The 18,385-nt window shown below is 34.8% G+C and overlaps 1 protein-coding gene across 6 annotated transcripts in view; it reads left to right on the top strand.

The window, feature by feature from the left end:
- Window positions 1-18,385, top strand: part of STXBP5 (syntaxin binding protein 5) — a 168,876-nt gene that overhangs the window by 84,109 nt on the left and 66,382 nt on the right. For 5 of the 6 annotated variants that reach the window (XR_009521897.1, XM_060029828.1, XM_060029827.1 and 2 more), the window contains 9 exons: window positions 4,140-4,294; window positions 5,492-5,564; window positions 6,896-7,043; window positions 7,214-7,281; window positions 7,546-7,586; window positions 8,412-8,632; window positions 9,122-9,300; window positions 14,318-14,443; window positions 16,813-16,964. Coding sequence is in view for 5 of the 6 variants with exons in the window: in XM_060029828.1 (XP_059885811.1) it covers window positions 4,140-4,294; window positions 5,492-5,564; window positions 6,896-7,043; window positions 7,214-7,281; window positions 7,546-7,586; window positions 8,412-8,632; window positions 9,122-9,300; window positions 14,318-14,443; window positions 16,813-16,964 (1,163 nt within the window). In the remaining variant the exon portion in view is untranslated. Of the gene's footprint in view, window positions 1-4,139; window positions 4,295-5,491; window positions 5,565-6,895; window positions 7,044-7,213; window positions 7,282-7,545; window positions 7,587-8,411; window positions 8,633-9,121; window positions 9,301-14,317; window positions 14,444-16,812; window positions 16,965-18,046; window positions 18,131-18,385 lie in introns of all 6 variants that reach the window. The other variant, XM_060029830.1, reaches the window with a different exon arrangement.

The following is an 18,385-nucleotide window of genomic DNA, read 5'->3' as shown; positions in this document are numbered from 1 at the left end:
TGAATTAGCAAAAGGGTCTTAGGGTTAGTCACTAGTGAAACATGGTCTGGAGGTGGCTCCCCTAGTTCCAGAGGGTCCTCTTAAAATTGGCAAAGGTACAGATCTGAACAAGAAAGATACTGGAGTATCGTCATCATCGTACTAGTAAAATACTCACTTCATTATCATAGTGATTGATTCTTATGGTACCCAGGTGTTTCTCTGTTCACTCAAATAGTACTGTGATGAAAACTTCTCATAACTAAGCAGTAAACTTGTTCTTGGGATCAGTCTGTCTACCCAGCCAGGCCCAGCCAAAGAGTTCTGTGTTTACTGACTGAAGTCCATAGAGTGTGAGGGGTGTGGGGCCTTGTAGTGAGACCCTTAATGACACTAAGTCAAGGCTAAGTCAAGTAGTACCGATCACTAGGAGGCTCAACTTCCCGTGCTCCACTACTCAAGGTGTGATGCATGAATGGTTCCAGTCTGCTAACTGGTCTGAGTGCAGAGGTAAAATACCACACTGTGTCCTGAAAGAGCTCACAATACAAATGGAAAGTAGATAAACACTGACAATTCCGTGTGGAAATGTTGAGAAGAGGGTGCTCAGGAACACAGGAAGGGTACCCAACTCAGGGCGGGAGGATGAGTCAGGAAAGGTTTTTTGTAGAAGATGATGAATGATTGGACTGAGTTTTAAAGGAGGAACCAAAAAAATGAGGGGGAAGTACATCTCAGGCAATGAAGAACTAAATGCGATTGTAATTATATAAGCTGCAGGTTATTAGGGTGAGAACTAAAGAAATTGTGAAGATGAAATAGAGGAGACAGATTCTTGAGATCCTAACGGTGTAACAGGATATGTTTGCAAGATTTGGGGGTCATGTTATCCATTACCACGTATTGCTTTACTCACTGTGTTGCAACCATGCTGACCTTTTAGTTCCTCAGATATTCCAAGCTCATTCTTGACTTGAGGGCTTTGCAGTGGTTATTCCTGCAGCCTGGAATGTATATCCTTCTCCCCCAACCCCAAGATTTTGAATGGCTGGCTCCCCTTCATTCTGGTTCCAGTTCATCTGTCATTACTTTAGGGGCCTTTCCTGACTGCTCTATTTTACAGTAACCCCTCTAGCCCCTCCCTTACATTCAGCACATCACTCAACTTTGTTTTATTTTCTTCACAGTACTTGTCACAATGTGTTTACTGTCTGTCTAGACTAGGCATGAGAGCACCATTTTATTCTCAGGCGTACAGGTGCTCAAAAACTATTTGAGTGAATAAATGGGTAGCATTATGGAACTGAGTTGAGCAAGTTCGTTATACAAGTGGCTTTTTGGGTAGAAAAGATAAAGAACGTTTCACGTGGAAACACAGCTTCAGCCAAAGCTGTTATCAAGGCCAGCCAATGAGGTTGATCAGAATCAGGAAGCATATATGCTTTCTTAAGTGTCTAGTCTCTTAAAAACTACAATCAAAATTATAAAAAGTTCAAACTAACACCTTCCTAACCTAGATGCCTTCAAAAGTTAAAGTCTTGTATAACACCCAACAACATCATTAAAGAAATTCTTCTTAAATTCCTCTTAAAGTAATGGAATAAAACTTAATTCACATATTACCTAGAAATAATCTAGATCCCTAGAACTTTTAATATAATTCCAAATGCCAACAAAACCTTTGAATTTTTACAATTTTCACCATCTAGGATTAAAATATTTAATTTTATTTTATCATTGTATTTAAGACAGGTTTTTTTTCTTGTAAACTATTTCATTAATATTTATGCCTCGAGATTTGGGGCATTACAATGAAAAAAATACATAGCCTGTGGGATTTGTAAGTCAGGTGATTCCTGCCTGGCAAACTGCACATAATATAAGATTTTTTAAAAACAGTACATAAAATAAGAAAAAAATATATATATATGCATTTATTGCTGAATTATGGAAACCTTTATTATTATGAAAAAGAATATTACTGTGGTATTCCTTTCAAACTATTTATCCATTTATTTTTATCCATGTTTTTTTCACTATATTTTTTTCTCCTAAATTTAGAAAAGAAGTACAGGCCATTTACAAGGCCACTGAACAAATACATAGTTGCCTTTTGAGGACAAACCTACCTAAATGCCATGGTGTTATTTAATACGTTAAAAGTTTGTCCAATAAACTGATCACTTACCTGGCAATACCTACTTGGTATCTCCATGGAAATTTTATTCTGTAGTGTAACTCAGCATCTTCCTGTTCATGGTTCTTACATTAATAATACTTGTGTTTTTTTTTTAAGTTGGCTATATGTAAAACCAAACTTGTCAGACTATTCTTGAAATACTACATATAAAATACCTGTCCCAGGCCTCTCACTCTATAAGAGTATAAGTTGTTAGACTCTTCACCCTTCTTCTTAGTATTTTATATTCAGTTGTATGTTATATTTCAAAATACAGATGAGAAGAGATATATTCTGTTTATTCATTATATGTGATGAAAAGTAGAAGAAAATTAAATATACTTTCCTGACCACAGTCAATAATCACAGTAAGCCAGGAAATTAGAGCAATGAATATATGGCTATACAGTTCTATTCAGGACAAAGTTTTAAGCTCTGGTTACTGTCACTTAGCTGAAAAACTAAGATTACCCAAAACAGTTTAGCGCTGAAAAATCTAAACGTTAGTAAGCTAGACAGTGGTTAACGTAACATACATTTCTGTTCATTCATTCATTTACCAGCGAGGCACTGTTTTGGATACAGCAGTGAACAAAGTGGACAAAAACCCTTGCCCTCATGGAGGTTACATTTTCATGAGGAAAACAATAAGCAAAATAAATTAGCTCAATGGGTGATAATGATTATTTGATGATAATGACGATAATACTAGGTAATTCTTACTAAGGGTGGTCTGTGTGCCAGGCACTGGCGCCAGTGTTTTGCAAATATTAATTCAATAATTGTCTGAAAATAGATATCACTCTATCTCCATGTTATAGATGCAGAAGCTAGGCATAGAGATTAAGCACCTTATCCAAGGTCATACAGAAAGTAAAGCCAGAGCTGAGATTTAAACAGACAGTTTAGTTCCAGAACTAGCACTTTTAACTGTTACATATTATTACATACTGCTTGTACTAAGTGTGAGAGGAGGGAGATAGCTACACTGGACTTAGAGTAAGCATTATGAAACTACCTAAAAAAATTGTAAATGAAGAGATTTAAGAAACTCATGCATGGAACATTTTAAGTCATCTATATAATGCACCATAAACAACTTCCCCACCAACCAATGGGAAGGTACATGTGGCAGATCAAGAGCTAATTTCCTTAGAATGCAAAGAACTCTTACAAACCAATTAGAAAAGAGTTACTAATCCAATAAAACATGGACAAAAAACATGAACAGGCAGGTGAAAGATAAAGAAATACACACAGACCAAAACAGAGGAAAGGATATTTAGGGTTTTTTCTTTTTTGCATATTTAAATATATTTAAAAGTAGATCTAGATAAATCATTAAATTTAATAATGACTAATAGGGAGACAAGAGTTATAGGGCTAATTAGAAGTGTCAAAAAGGCAGCTGATAGATGTGCATGGAAGTTGTAGTTTGAGAGCATACCAGCCAAGGTTCTAGGAGACAATTAAGCCCTACAGAAAATGGTTTGAGCGACCATTTTTCTCAAGGGTGATTTGTAGCTAGTACATTGTTGATGCATCAATGAGAAGTTAATTCATTACATACAATGGATGCCTTAGGGTATTAGCATTCTCTCTTAGAATTTCTGTTGAGAAGGTCTGGTTATTAGGATTGGAAATAATGACAGTACCTTTAAGAGACTTATCAGGAGAAACCCAGAGAGAATATTTTGAAAATTGTATGAAAAGGGTAAAGGGAAAAAAATTAGGGACCAAAGGGGAGGTATGAGAGTCAAATGTGGTCAGTGTTCATTCTTACTGTAGGTGAATTTTCAGGAACTCACCTGGGTCTTACCTAACGCAATTTAAAAAGCTACATGTGAGTATTCAATTAAATGATGCGTAAAAATGTTAAAATTTAAGATTTTATTATTTCACTAAAAAACAATTTATGATACAGCAAGAAAATAGACTCCACTATGCTATTTGTAATCCTGACTATGTATTTTATTTCTAGGGAACCTTTTATTATTTTATCAGGAGGTTTGTCATACGATACTGTAGGAAGAAGACCTTGCTTAACAGTTATGCATGGGAAAAGTACTGCAGTGCTAGAAATGGACTATTCAATTGTTGATTTCCTGACGCTGTGTGAAACCCCATACCCAAATGGTAAGCTTTGTGTCTTTAAAGTTCATTCGCTATAGATATGTTATTCAGAACAAAGACCTATTTGTTATCTAAGTAGTTTCCTTATCCTGTTGTGCCAGTTCTTCCATGGGAGAGATGCTGCCTTCATAACTTTGTAAATTTTATTTGAGAAGTAAATTTTGTTTTTAAACTGTATCTGTTTAATATTACATATTAGTAGTAAGTGCCTTTGAAGAATAAACAAAACTGTCCACATTAAGAAACATTTAAAAATCCTCTAAATTACTAATGTATTAGTTACAGTTCTCAAAAAAAACAGAACCAATAGGAGATTTTAGAGAGAAAAAGAGAGCAAGAATACGAATTTATTTTAAAGGAATTGTGAAAACTTACCGCAGACTGAAAATTCAGGAAAGAGTTTGATTTGCAGTCTTGAGTCTGAATTCTGAAGGCTGGAAACTCAAGCACGTTTCTGAGTTGCCATCTTGAGGCAAATTGCATTTTTCCGAACACCTCCTGTCTTTGCTCTTCAGGCCTTCAACTGATTGGATGAGACCCACCCACATTATCTAGGATAATCTGCTTTACTCAGAATCTACTAATTTAAATGTTAGTCACATCTAAAAAATACCTTCACAGCAACATCTAGACTGGTGTTTGACCAGACAGCTGGGCACCACAGTAAAGACAAGTTAACACATGAAATTAACCATTACAACTGGCATGTTATTATTTCAAGAGGAATTTATCTGGATCTTTTTTTACTTTATTTGAAGCTAATTGAGATATAAATATGTAATGCATTTCATAATTAACATGCACATAGAAAATATCCAAGAAAGAGATTATAATATTATAGTAGTACTCTAGTGGGTTCCTGTGAGATCCAGTATGAGTTGTTCTTATGCGTATTAAGATTTAAATTTGGGGTTTGTTGTTCATGTCCTGCCTTGGACTTTGCAATACCATGGAAGGTACTGTGAGCTTCTTGTCTATTTCATCTTTACAGAATAACTAATTTTTTATGGGGTGTTATATAGATTTATCTCATTTAAAACATACTGCCCTTGCATTGTATGAAGTATAATATCAGAATGTTAAATACTTGAGAGAATGGAACAAAATAAAATAAAAACTAAGCAAGAAATGTTTGTTGTCTCATTTGCTGTGCTCTTGCATATTTAAAACTACTGTTAATGCATTGTTTTCCTATTCCAGATTTTCAAGAACCATATGCTGTGGTTGTTCTACTAGAAAAGGATTTAGTACTTATAGACCTTGCACAAAATGGGTAAGAAATAAAATTTGGTGAGCAATTACTTTAGTGTGTGGTGAAAAAAAGAGTCTTTTTAGCATAGGATTGGCTGTTTCATTTCTTTGAAAATGCTACATTTATATCCATAACCTGGACCTCTGTTTAGAACTACAGATAAACATTTCTCATTACCTGCCAAATTCCTCTGTTATGTTACTCATAGAAATTTCTTGTTTAAGTCAAGATTTGTTGAATTTCTGAAATTTCATATGATTCAACTTAATACTTGGATACTCTGGGGGCACACAAAATCAGATATGTCCAAAATTCATCCCCATCACAGCTTTCCTCCAGAATAACTCTTGTAGTCTCTCCACCCATATTCACTTTCTGTTGCCGTGTGTCATGAACATTGTCAGGTAATTTTACATGCAACCCCAATCTTGTTACTCTTTTCTTTAAACCACTATAGTTCTCTATTGGTTTTTTGTGTAAAAACAGTTTCTCAGCCTGCTACTCTACACTGACGGAATTAAGGGTACATTTCCAACCTGGTGCCTGTTCGCTAGAAAAACTGAATGGTGTATTAAACAAACACCACACTTCCATGTCTTTTCTTATGTAGCTCCCAACAGCTGAAGCATTCCACTTGCTTCACTGCCATCAAAAATCCACATAACTTTCAAAGGCAGCCTCTTCAAGCTTTTCTTATTCTCTCTTAACCACATATATCATATCTGATCTATAGATTCTCACCATAGCTCCTTTGCAACTTTTTGTGGTATTTCCCATATTCTTCTTGTTCGTAGATGATAGTATGTTAACTTATAAATTTTTTGAATGGAAGAACATTGTATTACTTATTTGTATTTCTTGAGAGATAATCATTAAATATGGTTTTAAACGAGTTTACCCATTCAGTATTTCAGTGTTTCTCAACTGGGGGCAATTTTGCCCCCCAAGAGACATTTGGCAATGTCTGTGTAGACATCTTCTCTTGTGGGGAGGGGTGCTACTGGCATCTAGTGGTAGAGGACAGGGATCCTGCAAAACATCCACAATGCACGGGACAGTCCCCATAATAAATTATCTGATCCAAAATGGGAATAGTACTGAGATAGGGAAACCCTAAAGTGTAAGTGAACAGTATTATTTACCTTACTTTAAGGCATTCCTAAATTCACATCAACTTAGTGTATGCTACCTGTAATAATGAATTTTTTTTTCTTCTTGAAAATAACAAGACCATGTGGAACAAAGTATACTTATTATTAAATAAGTTTAAATATTTTTTTAAGTTTTCATTGTTGTATTAATCATAGGTAATAATTCATTAAGTTAATATTTTTCTTTTCCTGTTGTTAAAGGTATCCTATATTTGAAAATCCCTACCCTTTGAGTATACATGAATCCCCTGTTACATGTTGCGAATATTTTGCTGATTGTCCTGTGGACCTTATTCCTGCACTTTATTCTGTTGGAGCTAGACAGAAACGTCAAGGTTACAGCAAAAAGGTACTGAACATGTTACATTTCAGTATTTTATATTTATCACCTTGGAGTGGTTGATAATGATACCTTTTCTAGAGAAATTAAAATCCTTTTTGAATATGAAATATGTTGTGTGCTCTTGTCATAGATGTATTATGATGTAAATTGCTTTATACAGTAATCTTTTCTTATAGGAATGGCCCATTAATGGAGGCAATTGGGGCTTGGGTGCTCAAAGCTACTCAGAAATAATTATTACAGGGTAAGTAAAAGTCCATTTTCACCTAATGAATCAATAATAACTAAATATGATTAAGACTACATGAAAATTAATTGGGCAGGTAGTGCTTGCAGTAACATAATAAGAAATAAGTTATTGTATAGAACCTGCCAGTCTACCCTAAATTTTACCTTTTTCCTCATTTTGGTGACTGTCTTTTTAAGTAACAATATATTTAACTTAAAAGAGAGAAATAATGTAATTTTTTTTTCTTCAACACATTCTTAACTCATTTGCTTTTCATAGGCACGCTGACGGGTCAGTTAAGTTCTGGGATGCTTCTGCGAGTAAGTATTCTGAATCGTGTTTGTTACATGCTCTACAATCATTGCTTTTATATAGCCTGTTTTGTAATGATTGCATAACCAACATTTAATTTGAAATTTAGAGACTATAAATTTAATACCTGACTTATCAAGTATATGAGTTTAGAATTTATAATAAAGACATTTTAAGGATGTTAATTAGTAAGTCAAGAATAATTTTCAGCAGAAATACCCAGGTCCTTTCTTCAAACCTTCTCTTCCTAACTCAGAGATAGGAAAAGTGCGCATATGTTTCAAATCAACAGAAATCTGCTGAATAATTTTAATGCCTGATTCTAAACTTATCTTTGCAAAATATATATGGTCGCTACATTAGCAAAAAAGGAAAGAATGCTTTGAATGAATAATGTTTGCAATTAGAATCCAGTTAACTGAGGGTATATTATGTTTCACCATGTAGAAGTGTTAGATAATATTGGTACCTTTCAGAGAGAAAATATGTAGAAAATAAATCTGCAAAGCAAAATATGTGCCTTATTGTTTTTATTATATTTATGCAATTGTTTTTTACAAAATCTTTTTGTTACTCTTTTGTTTTCAGATAATTTAAATTCATCGTAATGGTGTTTTTTGTTTTCTTTTTAATGAATACAATGAGTACATCTTTTTTGGTCAGTGAGTACAGTGAATGCATTATGTAAAAGAATAGTAGAGAAATGTAGACCTAGGAATAAAACTGTGGTTCAAAAAATATAGTCTATCTTCCTTACGTGATATGACTGATTAAATATTACCTGATATTTGTTCCTTTTATATTAAGATATCATATTTTATCTTTTTTTTTAGTAAATCTACAAGTATTATATAAATTAAAGACATCTAAAGTATTTGAAAAGTCAAGAAATAAAGATGACAAGCCAAACACAGACATTGTAGATGAAGATCCGTATGCCATTCAGATCATCTCCTGGTGTCCAGAAAGTCGGATGTTGTGCATAGCTGGAGTTTCAGCTCATGTCATTATTTATAGATTCAGCAAACAAGAAGTGGTTACAGAAGTCATTCCGGTAGTAGTCTCTTAATTAGTTTCAATGTCAGATGCCTGACATCTTAAAGTTTTAGTATTATTTAGGAGGTTCTTTGCAGTCACTTTTAAAACACCTCAGTATTTACATTGCCATCTATCTTCTGTGACAGAAAGTCATATTTCTTTGTATATCTTCTTACTGAACATTTAAATCTTTAAATATATTCTGTTTCATTTAAGGAAAGATAATGTAAGTATGAGCATACTCTAATTTAGTGTTAACAGGAGTGCCGTAAATTCTAAAATCATAATGCATGTGTGCATGTACTTGCACACATACACATGATCATTTTTAAAAAGCTGAGTCAGGAACCTTTTTTCCTTTGCTAAATCCTTACCTTTAGAAATCTCACTAAAGTTTTCCTTTGAAAGTGTTCTTTCCACTGTAGTGTACGTGTGTGTATGTATAAACTGTAATAAAATGAACAGTAATTATTAGGAGAGGGTAAACTTTTTACTTTTACAACAGATGCTTGAAGTTCGATTGTTATATGAGATAAGTGATGTGGAATCTCCAGAGGGTGAACAGGCACCACCTTTGCCAACACCAGTTGGGAGTGCCAATCCTCAGCCCGTTCCTCCTCAGTCTCATGCTTCTACCAGTAGCAGTTCATCTGATGGGCTTCGTGATAACGTCCCTTGTTTGAAGTAAGTTATCTAAAAATACAGGTGTTTTGGAAGTTATCTTTTAATTTAGATAAATTGTAAACATTCGTAAAGTGAAGTAACATCTTCCTGTGATGGAGTACAATGACATAACCACATCTCTTTTTGTGTTTCGCCGTGGTTAATTCAACTCTTTTTTTCTGTGGCACCAAGAGAAATATGATTGCATTCCATGATTTTATCCTTAAAGTACTAAGATTTGATCTCTAAACATACTGGTAGATGAGCATGGATCTTTCCTCTATATAGAGCTTCGTCTTCTAAATCCGTCATTGTTTTTTAGTCTGGATTTATATGTGGATCAAATGTATATTTAGGCTGCTTTCTTCCACTCTGAAAATATTGTTTTTTCAGTCTTTAGAGATTCAGTTGTTGGGTAATCATTTTCTTGTCTTTTTCTGAATCTTCTCTAGCATCACAGTATCGTTATTTAAATGCCTTTATTGTGGAAATCCAGATTTGAATACATTTTGCTTTTTTACAGGAATAAATTGGACAAGGTTTAGTTTTCCTTTTTTTCTGTCCAATTTATATTATTGAGTGGTTAAATTTTGTTAAGCATATGTGCCTTAAATATGGCACAGAAAGAAAAGAGGAAAGAGTCAAAATCATTGAAGGAGTTCATGAAGACTTATTAAAAAGTATTACATTTACAGAGAAGTCGGTTAGGGCAGTGACTGAAAACTGATCGTGGAAAATGTCAGAGATTCAGTACAAGAGTGGGAGACAGAAACCAGGCTGTAGTAGGTTCAAGCTGGGGCCGGCGGCGAGAAAGACAGTTTGCATTTGTTAACAGAACCGGGATTTATGCTGTTTTGGTTTTAGATCTGCTAGAATCTTTTATTGGTGAATAGTTCAGCAGTTCCTGTGGAGAATATCCGTGTAATCAAAACTGCATTCACCCCAGAGATGAGGCAGATTGGTTTATGTGACAATCACTTGTGATATAAATCTATAGAAAAGTAGAGTTTGTTTTTTTTTAAATCTGCTTTATATGTTTACATGAATTTGAGGTTGTGTGTTCTGTGCCAGTGGTTCTCAAACGGGGATGACTTTGCTCCTCAGAGTGTGCTTGGCAATGTCTGCAGATATTATTTGTCACAACGGGAAGAAAGGGTGCTACTGGCATCTAGTGTGTAGAGGCCAGGGATGATGCAAAACATCCTACGGTGCGCAAGACAGTGCCCCATGACAAAGAATGACCTGGTTCAGAATGTCAGTAACGCCAAGGATGAGAGACTGATCTGACCTAACGAATATAAGCATTGAGGTTAAGCACCTATCAGTACATTCTCAGAAAGGTCTCAAGTTTCTCCTCCCTCTCTCCCCCCCCCCCCCCCCCGCTCCCCCTTCCTTTCTCTCTCAGGTATATATACACACACCTCCTTTCTGCTACAGTCTGGCATATGTTTAGATAGAATGAGACTTGGTAATAAAAGAATTCTACATCTTTCCCTTTTGTTACTTATTCTGTACTACTTTACTTTAAACTTAAATTTGTAAAATTTTTGTTAATGTCATTTCTTCTGATTTTAATGTGTATTTCTCCTGCTTTTTGTCAATTTAATTTTTATAAGCATATAAAGTACAGTTTGTCTTTGAGGTTTATTTTGGTAACGTATTTCTGGTAACAAGTTTGAGATTTTTGTCTAAAATCCACACATTCACTAGTGACTTTTTAAAATCATAGGCAATTTGAGTTATATTTCTTTTTTTTAACCATTTTAATAGTTTTCAGGTTAATGCAGTTATTTATTAACTTCATATTGTTTTAGTCCACAATCTCAAAAGCCAATTTTTAAAAGTCATAAATATAGCTAAATTGATGTGAAAATAACTAATACTTAGATTTTTTTGTTTGTTTTTATACAAAATGTTTTTGTACATAATTGGGTTGGGGAGTTGTTTTTTTTTTTTCCTATTGAAGTCTAGTTGATTTACAATGTTGTGTTAATTTCTGCTGTATGGCAAAATGATTCAGTTATACATACATATATATATATATTCTTTTTTTAATATGTTTTTCCATTATGGTTTATCATAGGATATTGAATATAGTTCCCTGTACTATACAGTAGGACCCTGTTGTTTATCCACTCTATATAGAAGAGCTTACATCTGCTAACCGCAGCCTCCCACTCCATCCCTCCCTGTACAGTAATTGTTTTTCTGAAGAAACATTTTAAAAGCAGCTATTCAATTTACTTCTTTTACCAATAAACTTTTGGTTTTATTTAAGTATTTTAGTTGTGCTTTTGCAGGGTGTTAGTCCAAACCTACAAATTATTTTGAAACTACAAAGCCTCCAGACATTATTTTGACATTTAAAATACATTTGTACAAATTACAGAGCTTTTTATGAAAGTTCAACCTTTATCTTTAAAAAGTAAACAAATTAATTTGTATATATTAAAAATATTAAATGGTAACTTGCATATAACCATTGTAGACATTAAACGTAACGCCCACCCAACCCCCATTTTGTATTTTTAAAATCTAACATATTTCATCATTTCTTGATTCGGTTTCTAATTTTATACCAATTGGGGATTTTTCAGCAAGTTTGACTTATTTTTGCTTTAGAACTTTTTTGTTCCTTCAAACTAAGTAAAATAAGAATTCCATGACTTCTGTGTGTCTTCATCACTTACATCTTAAATGTGCCCGTATATGCACTTCTAAAATTATCCCTGAATGCCTGTTTCTGCTCTTAAGAATCTAATCTAATGTGCACATTAAGTATGCCAGAGGGAGGGTAGACACTTCCTTGAACCTTATCTAATTCATACAGGGAGAAAATAGCACACTCAGACTCTACAGGCTGTGCTTATATCAACAGAGGCTGTCTCTGGTGGAGGTGAAATGCTACTCAGTCTTTATTTTTGTCTTTCAAGAGGGATGGCTGTAGCCAAGCGTGGGTGTTTCCCTGAGGGAAATCAAAACTTCTGCATCAGCCAGTGTACTGTTCTGAGTGTATTAACTGGAAGACTTTGCACAGGCAGATGTGACCGCAACTCAGTTTGTTTTAGGGATACCCTCGGTGATTCACGTTTACTCTGAAATTTGGACAACATCCTGTTTTCTTACCTAGAGTGAGTCTAGCAAGTAGGACAGCAAAAAGTCTGGTGTCATGGTGTTCTTCACTAGAAGCACCAAGTAAATGATCCAAAGGGTTCTCTGAGTTTAGTGTCAGGAGATTGAACATCGAATAGACTTCCTGCTGTCCTTCCTTTATACACTCACTCCGGAGCAGAAGCCCCAAGAATTGTTGGAGTAACCAGGCTTTATATGTGTTTTGCAAGAACAATTACTGGAGAGAGTCTTTGCAATCAAAAACGTTCTCACTTTAAAGTAAAAGTAGATTTTTTTTAATAGTAAAAGTAGTCACAAATAAATTGCTCACATTTTAAAAAAATTTTATCTTCCAAAATCACTTGAAGTTTGCAAATATGACAAGGTATTATATCTAAGTAACTTTATTCCTTAGAAAGTCTCACATTTATAAACCACCCCCCCTTCACTCCCTCTAACATGCTTATAACAAATTTAACCAGTATAAGTTTTGTATGAACTCGCTCAGTACAAGTGAGTATAACTGTTTGCTGAATAGTTCACTTGAAGATCCTACCTCAAAGTTAACCACATCTTACTCTAAAACTGCCTCTTCATCTTGACATCTTTTATCTTTCTTTTTTTCTTTTTTGGAACTTAAAATCACTGTCTTCTTTTTCTCCCCTCCTCTATCTCTAATCAGCCTCCAGCTCATTCATTCATTCAGTAAATATTGAGTACTGCCTCTGCTGGAATATTAAAAGTAACTGCAAGGTGTCTACCTTAATGGAATTTACGAGCCCTTTTGAGAACTTACTTCATGTGTTTGAAATCTACCTTATTATTTCGCATCACAAGGATCACAGGAACTTCCGCATGGGTCTCATTGTACTTCGTCTTGCATGCCTCTACGGTTAATCTTTCCAAAATATTTCTTATAAATCTTCACTGGCTTTTAATACTTTAATAATGAAAATATATTACTTTTGTATAATCTGACCATTGGCAAAACTCTTTCGTAGGCACTCATAGTGCTGTCATACTGTGATTAGGTAATATTATTCCCACTTCTAGACAGGAAGACGACTAGTAAGTGGCAGAACCAAGACTCAAACTCAAGCCTTTTTGAGAGCCCTGAGTTTTTCTACCAACATCAAACCTTTGCAGCTGGACCTCAAAGACCCTGGAAAGTCTGGCCCTGGCCTGTCTCGCTATAGTGACTTTTTTTTACTGTTACTACACACACCTTCCACTGTGACCAAACTTAGACACTTGTTAATTTTTGACTATGGGTTTTCCTACTTCTTTATCTTGTTGGCATATTTTTTGCAAAAGCAATTTTTTTAACACTATGCAGCAGTTATTACGGGAAGAGTCTACAATCAAAACTACTACGAACTCAAAGTCAAAAAAGATTTTTTTTTAATAGTAAAAGTGGTTATACAAACAAAAATAAATTGCGCACATTTTTTATACTTTTTCCTTAACTCCTTATGTTTTGGGCCAGTTTTCATTTAGTTATACCATACCTTTTTCAAGTTTTAAGCCTACTTTTCTAACTTGGATTTTTTTCTCTAACTTGATTTTTTTCCTCTTAATACCTAAGTCGTTGCTTCTCTTCATTCTTCTCCCCATCCTTCCCTATTCTTCTTTCATCCCTCTCTACCCACTCCTCCCCTTCTCCCCCTTCCCTTCTCCCCTCCCTCCCAGTTTATATGTGGAACTTACATATAATTTCTTACTTTTGTGATTTATCTAGGTGTTTCATCTCCAACTAGACTAAATGATTATAGAGGACAGGATTCTGATTGTGACATTTTTTTATATTTTACAATTTTATATGTAAAGTTATTTTTTATATAGTTTTGTATGCGTGACTTTATAATTACATAGGCTAATAAGATAATTGAAGATGGGTTAACAGGTAACATGCTTTCCTTTCTTACAGAGTTAAAAATTCTCCACTTAAGCAGTCTCCAGGTTATCAGACAGAATTAGTTATTCAGTTGGTATGGGTGGGTGGAGAACCACCGCAACAAATAACCAGTCTGGCAGTTAATTCTTCCTATGGATTGTGAGTATAATTTCTGTGTTTCTCCGTCTCTTCATCGTATTCCATGCATTTTTATATTTTTAAAAACGGAATGATCTTTATTATAGTATCACTTAAAAAGATGTTGTATAACTTTAATTTCAGACCAAACTCAGTGCTTATTTGGAACATAGTTCTGTTTTGAATAATTTACTCTGGATATGCTTCTACTGCTTCCTGATTTAAAGTTAAATATCTTATGGACCAGTGAATCTATCCTCTCCTGGAAGTACTCTGAGAAATAATTTCCTTGTTAATGTTTGGTATAATGAAGGTCTAACAACATCAACCCAGAAGACTATGTTCTAAATTGATTCTATAAATGTTGAAGCATAGCTGTATAATTTGTTCTTTCTCCTTCCATAGTTAACTTGTGTAAATTGTAAAGGCATAGTAATAGTTAAGTAAAGTATTCATCTATACTACAGGTGTATTTTTATTTATCAATTCATGCCTTCAAGTATATAGTGTTAGTAGTACATACTTTCCATTATAATAGGATAGATTGATTTATTTTTTAATAAATAAATTTATTTATTTATTTATTTTTGGCTGTGTTGGGTCTTTTTTTTTTTTTTAACATCTTTATTGGAGTATAACTGCTTTACAATGGTGTGTAATTTCTGCTGTATAACAAAGTGAATCAGCTAAACATATACATATATCCCCATTTCTCTTCCCTCTCACATCCCCCTCCCACCCTCCCTATCCCACCCCTCTAGGTGGTCACAAAGCACCGAGCTGATCTCCCTGTGCTATGCGGCTGCTTCCCACTAGCTATCTCTTTTACATTTGGTAGTGTATATATATCTATGTCACCCTCTCACTTCGTCCCAGCTTCCCCTTCCCCCTCCCCGTGTCCTCAAGTCCATTCTCTACGTCTGCGTCTTTATTCCTGTCCTGCCCCTAGGTTCTTCAGAACCATTCTTTTTCTTTTTTTTTTAGATTCCATATATACGTGTTAGCATACAGTATTTGTTTTTCTCTTGTTGACTTACTTCACTCTGTATGACAGTCTCTAGGTCCATCCACCTCACACCAAATAACTCAATTTCGTTTCTTTTTATGGCTGAGTAATATTCCATTGTATATATGTGACACATCTTCTTTATCCATTCATCTGTCAATGGACACTTAGGTTGCTCCCATGTCCTGGCTGTTGTAAATAGTAAAAATCAACATTGTGCTATAAGAGAAACCACATGCTAACTGTTCAGTCTAGAGCTATTTATTATGTGTAGGTCACTGTCTCCTTCCCTTGATTCTAGCCCTAGGGACTCATTCATCTTTCTTCTTCCTCCTTATAGCTACTACCACCTACTCTATCTCTTGCAGTTGTGCACCCAGCTAAGACTGGCTGTAGTCTGAGATAGTATTCTCTAATGTCTTTTATTTGGGCCCCACCATGTAAGAACACAAACGTTCCCCTTTTTAATATTTTACTGCCCACAGCCATAAGAGAAACAGGGAATAAGAAAAGGAACCAATAGGATGTTTCAAAGGAAATTGCAAATCAGTTGATCACAGTCCCCATTGGGCTCACAGATGTATTTTGTTTAGCCTTTTTTGTGTATTTTTTAAATTTGAACTAGTTGCCAAGACTATTTAATGTGAAAATCCATATTTAGAGCTTTAATTGAAAACTTTGATTATCTGGCCCATGTCTCCATTTCTGTTCGGCAGTAGTCAGGAGGAACTGGGTTGAAGCTTCCCCTCTTTAGGTGGGCTGTCCACTCTCCAGTTCACTATGGTCCTTAGTTGGCCCGTTTACTTACTTATATAGCCCCTCTATATATTTTAGCTTTCGATTCCTGGCTTAAGGGATCTTAAAAGAATAAAATTCCTTTATTCATAGTTGCTTTGTTCATAGTTGGTTTGTACTTCCCGACTCATAATTGAGAAGGTATTTGGAATAGTCCAAAGGGAGGCCCCCAAGATTTATGCTTTCTACTTGTTATTCTTGACTATAGGGATTACCAAAACTTTTCCAAAGGTATAATCCCCTACTTCCCTAGTGCAAGGGAATGTCTTCCCCTGAGGCATTCAAAATACCCCTAAGTCCGAAAACTAGACGTCATATTGCCTAGTGTGGAGATTTATGTCCCTGGTTGAGTTCCAACTCCTATGCCAAATTTATTCTATATTAATTTGTAATCATTAATATCTACAGAAAATCTGCACAGTTCCATCAGAAGGCGTATGTAACCTGTATTTGCATGGCTGTAATAGTGTTTTGTTTCAAAAGGAATTTTCTTAAAGACCCATCATGATTTTTTAGCCCTGTAGACTGCAGTATGTTTTCTTGTAGCTGTTTATCTGTGCTAAAATATTTGCTCTTTCCCTATTCCTAGGGTAGTTTTTGGCAATTGTAGTGGCATTGCAATGGTCGACTACCTCCAGAAAGCAGTACTCCTCAACCTGGGCACTATTGAATTATGCGGCTCCAGTGATCCTTATCGGAGAGAACCCCGATCTCCTCGTAAATCTCGACAGCCTTCAGGAGGTAAGAAGAAAAAAGTCCTGAGCTTTAGGATTTCCATAAATGCTGAGTTACTTCTGTGAATATAAGTATTTCCATTGGGTAGATAGCTTGTCTGATTTCATCTGTTTGTATAAAATGTATCAGCCTGCCTTTTTGTTTTGTGTTGTTACTAGCTTATGCTTTTGTTTTTAATATTCTAGGATTTTATTTAACATTGGGAAAGAACCACAGTTTCAGACTTCTTTAGCTAAATTATAATGACAGGAAAATTCATCCCATTATTACAGAACAAAAGTTAATTTCACAGTTCTGTCCCTTTTATTGCGAGACGAACAGTTTATTGTTTTGACTATTTAATTCAAAGGAATCATTTCCCATGTGAAAAAAAAATGTAGATGCAAAAGTGAATTTGAACTCTATGAAATACAGCGTTCTCTGATAGCTTTGATTCAGTGCAAGCCCAGATCCATTAAGAATTCTCTCCGTAGCATTCTTTTGTGTTTGCTAGGTAATTAGTCTTATTTTAAATGTTTTAATACTAATTCCTCATGGAACACATGTATAGTTAGCTGTTTATAATAGTACTCCTCACCTTTTTTTTTTCCAAACCTCATGGCACACACAGAAAATGGCATTGGATCTCTGGCATATAGGGATATATTAATGAGGCCTCTAGCAGTAACTGGCCTCTGGGCTCCAGACTCCCCAGGACCTGCCCAGCTGGACCAGGGATTGAGGGGAACTGCATCTGGGGCAGACTTAACCTAACCCATTTGCAGAATGCCATCGGGAAGCTCTGATCTATACTTCCTAACTCAATCTCTCTGAATTAAAATTCTTTCTGAGATTCATTTCTCAGTTGCTTTCAGGACATTATTAGCTGATACTAAATACTTCTCATAATTCATGAGAGAAGAAAAGAAAAAGGTGATGGGATGTAGACCTTACTATCATTTTGGTGATAGTTGAATATTTTTTTCTGTTTTTGTTTGTGTGATCATTTTGTCATGTGTTATCTTCAGCAGAAATCGTTGTCCCAACCATACCATTCTAGTATCTTTGTCTCCTTTTTTTTTCCTTCTGCTTTTCATTGCTTCACTAAGGTATGCTGATTGTGACTTCTTGCATGTGCGGCGTTTCTAGCTTATATTCTGAATCTGTGAAAAAACTCCGTTCTTCTTTTTTAAGTAAGTTATTTATTCCATGTCGGTAAAGTCATGACAGTGTATTTTGTCTGTAAAATTATTTTTTCTCAGTTATTTTTAGAAGAGCCTATTAAAGCATCCTATATCTAAAATAATATACTCACTATTTAAATTCATCTCATAATATGTATATGAAAACAGCTGTTGAAATGTTTGTGTCACAATCCAGTTTCTTTATAAAGCGAAGGAACTAACATTTAGTGTCAGAAAGTTAAACATTGTCTTGATAGAGGAGTA

The sequence above is a fragment of the Delphinus delphis genome, chromosome 14 (genome assembly GCF_949987515.2).
Source record: "Delphinus delphis chromosome 14, mDelDel1.2, whole genome shotgun sequence".
Lineage (NCBI taxonomy): Eukaryota > Metazoa > Chordata > Mammalia > Artiodactyla > Delphinidae > Delphinus > Delphinus delphis.
This window is presented reverse-complemented; position numbering and strand designations above follow the sequence as displayed.